General features: G+C 34.6%; 1 protein-coding gene across 2 annotated transcripts; it reads right to left on the reverse strand.

Moving 5' to 3' along the window:
- Positions 1-407: 407 nt before the first annotated feature.
- On the reverse strand, positions 408-9684 carry LOC117100452. 2 transcript variants are annotated; one of them, XR_004444125.1, is made up of 6 exons: positions 9344-9684; positions 6159-6242; positions 5503-5574; positions 5142-5228; positions 1717-4736; positions 408-876 (listed from the first exon to the last, which is right to left on the reverse strand). XR_004444125.1 is itself a non-coding variant. In XM_033240155.1 (5 exons), exons 1-5 carry the CDS (start codon positions 9518-9520, stop codon positions 2457-2459), a joined length of 2700 nt encoding a protein of 899 aa, XP_033096046.1. In that variant the 5' UTR covers positions 9521-9684; the 3' UTR covers positions 1137-2456. The 2 variants fall into 2 exon arrangements, 1 of the variants encoding a protein (XP_033096046.1); XM_033240155.1 differs by lacking the exon at positions 408-876 and having other exon boundaries at positions 1137-4736.
- Between the last annotated feature and the right edge of the window lie 352 nt (positions 9685-10036).

The raw sequence follows: 10036 nt of genomic DNA on the forward strand, positions 1-10036 counted from the left end.
CATGTCCTTAGAAGTTATTACATAATACATCTTTTATTGACATAGCACCCCCTGCTCTCAAACTGTGAGTATCTAGAGCGCTTGGATCATTAAAGTACGGAGATAAGCTAGCTAAAATCAAGTTGAGATGCTTGATATACACAGCTATTCTGTAGGTTTTCAGGAAAGACGGATTAAACTAAAGCTTGAAGACCTTCCATCTCTTCCAACCACCAGGATAGTTGCTCGTAGTAGAACCTGATTTTGCTGCCAACACTGGTAAAGAAAGTGAAGAGTGAAGAAACCAAAGCTAAAAGATACTCGTATGTTGGTATCGTAATATGCAATCTTGTTCCAAACTCCATTAATCAGAACGTCTGAAAAATTAAATAGATGGTCATAATCAAACAAATTACAAATGTAAAAGTCACTGTACACAAATTAATTTTCCAATAAAACTGATTTTATTGTTTACTAGTAGACCGCTGTCATGCTCAGTCGCTTGTTGCTACAAACAAAAGTCTATCGTATAGCCTATAATCACTTGTGGGGTGTAATAGTATTAGAAAAAAATACAAAATAAGCCCTAGCTTCGTGATAATGCATTAAAAAATGAGCTTTGGTATAGTGCATATCGGCCAGTCCTATAAAGGACTCAACTTAAGAGATACACCCAGGCACAGCTATTCTAAAAATTATTGTTAACTCAATACCTAGAATGAACTCTCATGGATGCACTGTCGCCAATCCCTCCAAGGGCTTAAAATGATGATCGAATTAGACAGGAATATACCTCACATTAACAAAACGAACCAGTTAATAAACAAAATGCTTAAAATGATTGTTGCTACTTTGCTATTTGAGTTTGTTTGAGCATCTTTACGAGTGGGTGATGACCTGTCTCTTATACACATCTAGATGTGTATAAGAGACAGGCTGCGCAGCGCGGTAGAAGTACGCCCGCTATAAACTCAGTAAGCAGAAAACAAAAGCACAGTATCTTGTGGAGAACATATAAACAGACAAACCTACAGTGCGCGGTGCAGTACTGGGTAATAAAACATATACAAGCGTTAGTTGGCGTCCTACACTATCTGCGTAGAGCGTATCGTTTTATTACGCTCCCAATGAGCGTTGTTGGCTCTCTTGTTCTATTTATACTCTTTGGTTGGTATCGTAATATGCAATCTTGTTCCAAACTCCATTAATCAAAACATCTGAAAAATTAAATAGATGGTCATAATCAAACAAATTACAAATGTAAAAGCCACTGTACACAAATTAATTTTCCAATAAAACTGATTTTATTGTTTACTAGTAGACCGCTGTCATGCTCAGTCGCTTGTTGCTACAAACAAAAGTCTATCGTATAGCCTATAATCACTTGTGGGGTGTAATAGTATTAGAAAAAAATACAAAATAAGCCCTAGCTTCGTGATAATGCATTAAAAAATGAGCTTTGGTATAGTGCATATCGGCCAGTCCTATAAAGGACTCAACTTAAGAGATACACCCAGGCACAGCTATTCTAAAAATTATTGTTAACTCAATACCTAGAATGAACTCTCATGGATGCACTGTCGCCAATCCCTCCAAGGGCTTAAAATGATGATCGAATTAGACAGGAATATACCTCACATTAACAAAACGAACCAGTTAATAAACAAAATGCTTAAAATGATTGTTGCTACTTTGCTATTTGAGTTTGTTTGAGCATCTTTACGAGTGGGTGATGACATACACAAGCTTCTTTTTTACATTTATATTTGGCCAGTCAGCGTTAACCAAGTCTGTACAATAGTCAAACTTGTTCTCCAAAATATTCTCCACAGTGGCGGATTCAACGGAACCCAGCAGCCACCTTACCACCTATTAAAACATGAGTGAATATTTGATTATTGAGGTGCACTCCCAAAACCTTTATGTACTAATCGTGGAAAAGACAAGCCAAACAAGTCACTCGTCACAAATACAGGGTTAAACAGTAAAATGAGCACTATAAAGTGGTAAAAGAATAATTTAAATCCTACATTTCGTTATGAAGTAACAGGAGTTTAACATACAGCTGTTAAAAGAACAATATATGAAAAAACAGCCCACAAAGGTAATGATTTTTTTCTCTGGCAGAAACCATCACCAAATCAACATAAAGGTTAGTTTAATATGATAAAATAGATTTCATAAATTTTGACATTCCAGCATGTTTTGGCAATTATATCTGAAACGGGATTTGTGACGAGTGACTGGTTTGGTTTGTCTTTGCCACAATTTGTCAAATTTACAAATATCATCAAGTACTTATCTGTTCAAGATTTGTTTCCTGCTGTGTCTGGTGAAAACCTTCTGCTCATTGAGGACATTGGTATTGACTTGGTCACACCCCAGAAAGCTTGGTAAGTCCGGATGACACAGGTTGAAATGCTCTTGCTGGTGAAGGTTGAATAACAAAAATTGCCCTGTCCTCCGTTGTAATATTTTTAATCGCATTCAAGTTTATTTGGCAAGGGTGCTACATACATTTTCCCCGCCACATTCATTTGGACCGCCTTTCTGATTATGTCCTTTGCATCGAAAGCCCTGATGAAATGTTTTTTTACAAGCTTGATATACCGCTCCTGGATTCTGTTTGATGATGACAGCGGCTTCAACTGTTTTGCGAGAACAACTATGTTTTGCAGACAATTGCAGAACCCAACATGTTCACAGTCTTTCCATGCCACAAGACAGTTAATCTCCCATAATGTGCCGGTTTTCTCTTGGAATGTAGTATTGATGGATTTTGTTGCCCTACTGTAGCTTGTGGAATGATACATAGTGTTATTCACAATGAACCTGTTGTAAAGCTGAACTCTCTTTCTGCCTACCATTTTACCTAGGTGAGTTTCAATTGCTAATTGCTCAGATGGCCTAAGCTCCCTGTACTTCGCCACACCACAGACAACAACATCCTTTGTAATGTGCACATGACCTCTAGGGAACTTTTTATTTGTAGTAAGCTTTGAAAACATCATTTCAACTGACTGCGATGCCCCTAGCATTGTTTTCTTTGATTCTGCATCCCTTAAACTCTGTTTCAACACATAATGATCATATATTTGCTGGGGAACATATTGGGTACCTTTGTAAAACTTCAAGAGAACACCATTTTGTGCTTCAAACACAAAGCCGGATGTTGCCCACAGCGGTCCCCATCTTCGCACACAACCAGGTAGGTGCTCCAATTGATGTACGTTGAAGGTCATGTGTTCTAGACCATAAAGCACTACTGCCTTTCTAGTAAACTGCTGGATTTGTGCCTCAGCCCTATCTATTTCTTCATATTTAATATTATCTTGCAGAAGGCTGTGCATGGCAGCAACAAGCAGATCCCAGTGCCGTTTGTACTGTGTAGGCAGTACCCCTTCAAGGATAACACTTGAATAATACAATAGAAAAGATCTCCATTCATTGGCCTTGTAAAATTTCCGCATCCGCAATGATCGTGGGCGTCTAGTTATTTCAGATGGTGGACAGATAGATAACAAACGCCTATCAAGTACCCCAAGGCTCTTTCCTATGTACCATGGTGATTGATGATTATTTGATGACATCCACAACTGCACAAACTGTTTATACACACCTAGCAGAACTGCATGCATGTAGTCTGGTGCAAATCCTAGAATAATGTCAAATTTTGGCAGTAACATCAACGGCGAGGGTCCATTTACTCCAAATACCCTTTCATTGCGATCTAGTGCCTGAAAAGAATGTTCTTGATGAGTAACAGCGTCTCTCATCTCGTGGACTTCTTGTTGGTATGCTCGTGTATGCCCTCTCCCTCTTTTTGTCACAGAGCCTGGGTGGTAACACCAATCACAACCATACTCTCCGTTGAATTGTACACAATTTCTTATGATTGGTCTACAAATTGTATCTGCAATGCAAACAGCTGTAACCACTCTGGAACGTTTCATTATATTACCATCGCTCCAAGTGAAACCCTCCACTCCAAGATGTTCCATTTCATCAACGAATGCTTTTAAATAGGTATCCGCTCTTGGCTTTAAGTTGCCAAACCACAAAGTTGCTAAGAACCTATGTTGTGTTCTAAGTTTTGCAGGCAACTCATTTATTAGGCAATGTAGAGGCCATATAGCATAGTCACTTGACTTAAAGACTGGTGCTCCGTCACAGTTCCATTGAATGGTCAAATCGTTTGGTCCAAATCTTGCATTTTGACATAGCTGTCTGTACTGTTGCCCAAAAGTGACATCTTTTAAATCATCTCCCTCAATTAAATTTCTGTCAATAAGGTTTTCACCCAGAGATTCTACTTCAAGTATATGCTTTATCTGCTGTTTAATAGACAATGAAAGAAAAAAGTGTCCCTTTTTCACATCAGGCATGAAGCTTTCACCACAATCTGGGCATGAGGTAATACCAGCACAGTGGTCTTTCTCTTGTATGTAGGCCAAGCAGCGTCTACAATAAAAATGGATCTTGACAACTTCCTTGTAATCTGTAAAGTTCTTAAAAAATAAATAATTTGATGCTGGAAATACACCAGGAAAAAATGTATTCAGCAAATCGAGGAGGTCTTTCATGCATTCCTTCGACAAACAATGTTTCAAAGAGAATGCTAACAATAAGAGCAGACTCTGTGATTTTGTCACATCTGATCCTGGAATAAGTGGCTCATTGTCCTCAGGTGGTACACCTCCATGATGATTAGGATCGGCACCTTCATCATTGACATCATCTTCATAACTGTCAGTTGACTAAAGAAAAAAAATAAGAGCTTAATTTAAAAAAAATTACCAATTTCAGATGGGACTTGTACTGTATTCGCCAATTAAAATGAGGAGCTTTTGTGTCGACTTGAATAAGCACTGGAGTGCTTAATGTAATAAATGAACCAATTTATGATGTTTTGATTTGTGAATACAGTACAACTTTTGTGCTGACTTGAATAATTATCAGGGTGCCTACATACACATTTTCAAAAGTTACAGCAAGTGTAATTGAATCAGTAAAGTACAATTTATTGTCAGCTGAATTAAATCTGTACTTATAAAATCAATATCAATGCACATATTAACTCTTTTCACAGCTTTAATGCATTTTCAATGAAATCATGTTAAAACAATGTTAAGCACATAATTTGGCATTAAATAAAGACATACCAATATTGAGTTCAAGTCTTCATCGTCGGACATAATATCTCCCTCAAACTGTCCTGTACCATGCTCTACATAGCGTCCACAATTTAACTGTGATTTAATGAAGAAAAAAGTTAATATTTGTCAAGGAATGAAATTTAAATACTCATTCATTTATAATTACATTATTATACACCCACAACAAGCACATAACTGACCAATTACAGGATAGAATAATGCTATATAAGCTAAAACTTTAGGTTATAAATCTTTTTTTTAAATTTTATTTTATAGGAATTTATTATTTCACAGCTTAAACAGTTTTAATGAAACATGTTCAAACAAAAGTTCAGCACAGTAATTTGGCATTACATAAAAAACATACCCATATTGAGTCTTCGTCATCAGACATAATTATATCTTCCTCAAATTTTTCTGTACCATGCTCATCATTGACCTGTAATAATTTTGAAAAATTACTAAATATTTTCTGGGAATAAAATTTAAATACACAGCCTATTATAATTACTGTACATTATTTATACACACAACGGAAGGACATATTGATGCTTTATCAAACTCATTTTATATCTAACCCATCGCCTGCCAATAATGATATCAAATGCCCGAAAATTAAATATGAACATTTCTTCCTGTTACTGCACAGTTTACATTCAAAAATAGAACTGACTTGGCAATACTATTTTTCCAACCCTCCCCCAACAATTTAAGAAAAAAAAAATTTGGAACAAGGAATAAAAAAGCCTTGCCTTATAAAGCCTAGGAGTGGACTTGTTTCAGTCCATCACATAATTGAAACCAGACCTTGGGAATGCAATGGAGATCCATTTAAATTACTACAGAAAATCCATTGAGAAATACTAATTGTAGTTCTCAACAGGCAAATCACTAGTGAAATAATAAACAAATGATTACTGATAAATTAAAAAACTTACAGATAATGTGTTGACTTAGTTCTAACAAAAATTTTTTAAACATTTTTAGACAATGATTATAGATATATGAAAATAAAACACATACCAGTACTGAGTTACAATCGGATAGAATGGCACTCTCAATGTCTGCTTCACCACATTCTGCATCTCTTCCACCTCTTCCTCTTTCCTACCATTAAATAAACAAAACAAATAAAAGATTATTCTAAATATAATACAAGTTATTAAAAGAAAATTAAACCTAGGCTCTAATTGATTAGACAAAGAGATTGAGCTATGTTACTAATTAAGTAAAATTACTAACACCATAACTGTGATCCATAGACCTGGTAATGTGTACATTTTTTTTGTAAATAAAAAATTAAATAGACTATTATTACTACTACTACTACTACTATCTACTACTATTATTTGCTATAATTACTATTATTAATTAATTGTTAATTTAAAACTTTAATTTAACTTAAACTTATAACTTATTCCATATGTCCATGAAGCAAAAATATCTTTAGATACGATAAAAGGGCCTTCCACAATATTCTTTTTGTCACGGACATTGCATTTTAGAGAATTTTAAACGCTATATCTAGTAAACCAGTCAAGGGAAACACTATATTTTTGGTTCAATTATTGTAGGTATAAAAAAATGAAATAAAATCTTAGTGCGACTGTAAAAATGAAATATGTCCGCGTCACGGACATAAGAGGATTGTGACATGACGTTTGACAGCATAAATATAAATTAGAAGTCTTGTGCTGTTTTTGCAAGTATATTCCTTCATGTAAAACACTGCTGCGTCAGTGGATTGTTAATATCTAATACTCAAGTTAATGTAGGCCATGTGACGCCCATCGCTAAATCCCTCTATTAGCTTTAATATCAACATAAAACACATATCTCCCCTTGCATCCAAAAGGTGCATAAGAGTTTTCCCCTTTACCCTCTCCTATCTGCCCATGATACATCAGGTACATTTGGGAATGTAAATGTTTTCTTATGTTGCTCCTTAAAAAGCTACTGTAATTCATATAGGTTAGAGTTTAAAATTTGACCCAAGAAAGTACGTACATCTTTTTTTGTTGGAAATTCAACAAGTACAAGAGTAAATAAATTAAAAAACATATACTGGTTTTTGAATTTGCTAACAGCTCCATCTGACCATTTGGTTTTAGTTCCCTGTAACGCCCGCTAATTAAAATCTCAATATCCATGTTTGCGCCAAATAGTAAATTTATAATGTTTGTACCATTCAAAATATTGTAAAAACTCCTAAAAATATTCAAATGATGTTTAATAATCCTATATTACTTTCTCACTTGACAAAATTTAAACTGAACAAAAATTTTAATTGTTTTGTAGTAAAGTGTAATGCCCGTAACAAAATTTTAATATCAAATTTATCATTAAACTTTTTTTTTAAATGTTTGTATATATAGTGTATATTGAATTAAAAGAGGATATGAAATTATTTTTTTGCACTAGAACTATATAAAACATTTTAAATATGTGCTAAAAACGTCACAGACTTACATTTATGATACAAGACAAGAATTATTATTTGAAGGAATTTTTTTAAAACCAATAAAAAATTATAAAGAGTACATCTAATACACATATCCAACTCAAACTTTTATGAAAAAATATTTTTCTTAAAAATATAGGCAATAATAAAATGTAATGTCTGTGACATAAAATTTGCATTTTCCATCTTTAACGTGAAATATATTCCGAAGCATCAATAATTTGAAATTTTTGTTTTTCCTTCATATAATTCAATGTACTGTATCTAATTTCTGAAAATGTCCAACTTCATGTAAAAAACGCAATTTAAAAATTGTCAACATATGTCGCAATTACTATGAAATGCACCTGAATTAGGGTAGCCTAAGACTAAACCATTGGAAAATTTATTACAATATTTATTTTATGGTCTTGATTATTATTAATTTAAAAAAAAAATTGAAAAAAAAAGCTATCATGCTATTTCTATGGGATCCCAGGATCTTTTCCTCATTCCCCTTCTCTCGGTGGCACTTTTTTTGCAGAATCTATAAAAAATATCCTCACTTCCTATTAACCAATAATAGAGATGCACAGACCAAAATATATTTAAATTTTATAAGTAGAACTCATATTAAGGGAACACCTTCGGGAATAAAATCAAGTGTCCCCTTAATAGGGGTATCCCATGAATGATCGAAAAGGTTCTACTGTAGTTTCTTTCACATTGGAAAATAATAATAGTTGCTCTCTTTTTCATTGGACATTGGATTCAGACACACACTTTCTCAAATTTGACCTATAATAATTGAAGCCTAGTAGACCACCTTTATGGAACCATTATCAAATGATTCTTGGAAAGGCTTCTTCATAAAGCTTTTGCTCTACAGAATGCCTTCTTGTTGTAATATGAATAAATATTGGCGACCCATATCCCCTTTTTATTAAGAAACTAAAAAGCTGTAGTCAAGACCACAACTGCAATCTATAGGCTCGCAACCAGTTCTCGGTCACTTTAGTAATGATTTACATTAATTTTATGTTTTACTAACTTGTGTTGTATTTGTTCTGATTACTAATATCAGGCCTGCCAACCCCCTGGGCCATGAAAATCTGAAGATTTTTTTTTTAATATCTTAAAAAAATCTGGAGATTTACTAAAAAATCTGAAGGTTTCTAGAATTAATTAAAAGATGATGCAATTTATGATGCTTGTCTATCACTGCGAATACATTGACTAATAATGCATAAATCGGAGTAGGCTAGGGCTATTTTGAGGAGGTGGGAACCTGTGAAATCGGGTGAAAATTACATTTGATCGGGAGAACTGGAGATTTGTTTAGATATCAGGTGATACCCGACAGCATCGTGTGATACCTGACAGGATCGGGTGAGTTGGCAGGTCTGTAATATATAAACCCATTACCGGTGTTTACCACGAAATTTTTAGCAACCATAGGCCTATATTATTTTATTTTGTTATGTTCATTACTTTTTCATTAGTTTAGGCCTAACTATGGCCTAGGCCTAGGGGCCTAGTAGTAATGAATTGTTTGCCAAAAAACAATTAATTTTACGGCCGGATGCGAAACCGTAGCGCTACTAGTACTAGGCTGAATTACCACTAGGCTAGGCCAGGCTTCTACTAGGCCTAGGCATACTAGACTACAGGCCATAATTGGCCTAGACTAGTAGTATGTAGGCATACGTTAACGCCAAACCCGCCTTAACACTATTATACAGAGTTTATTTTACGAATGTTAATTTACCTCATCATCCTGCTGCAGCAGTAACTGGTCTTGTTGGTCATCAACAATGTTGTCTTTGAATCTCTTCAACGAATGACTGGTTCTTGGTATCGGATCAACTTGGGTTTTAGTTAGATACCGTTTATACGGGCCTCTATGCCTAGACGGTCTCTCAATTACCCGACTCGACGGCATCATCACCACTGCGTCTCTCCGAGCGAAATCAAACACTAGACTAGAGTTATAGAGCAGATTTGCGAAAAACTTTGCGATACTACGGTATTGGAACGTCCGGTAGGAAATGCATAGTGAGAGAAGAATCGGAGAGCGCGCGCTATAAGCTATGCCGCTCGGTTTGTTTGTTTCCTGTCACTTTCTCCACTCCACCGAATTGCATTCTGGTAACTTTCTTCACGCCTTAAACTCAGTTCGGTATCAACGTGGAGGTATTGTGCATTCGTTTTGTGTAAAGTCAAATGCATTTATCACGAAGTTCTTATTTTTGTTAATCCGAACTGTTTCTATCTCCATTTTATTAATTAAGAACTAATGAATTAAATAGTTTACAATGGATGTACAGTTACTTCATGATATGTTAGGTCTAATTATTATTATTATTAGCCCTATTATTATTATTTTTTTTTTTTAAAGCATACTAGGGCTTTCATTATTATTATTATTATTATTATTATTATTATTATTATTATTATTATT

Source organism: Anneissia japonica, unplaced genomic scaffold (assembly GCF_011630105.1).
Source record: "Anneissia japonica isolate Jap-2015-1 unplaced genomic scaffold, ASM1163010v1 scaffold288119_len33177_cov111, whole genome shotgun sequence".
NCBI classification, from domain to species: domain Eukaryota; kingdom Metazoa; phylum Echinodermata; class Crinoidea; order Comatulida; family Comatulidae; genus Anneissia; species Anneissia japonica.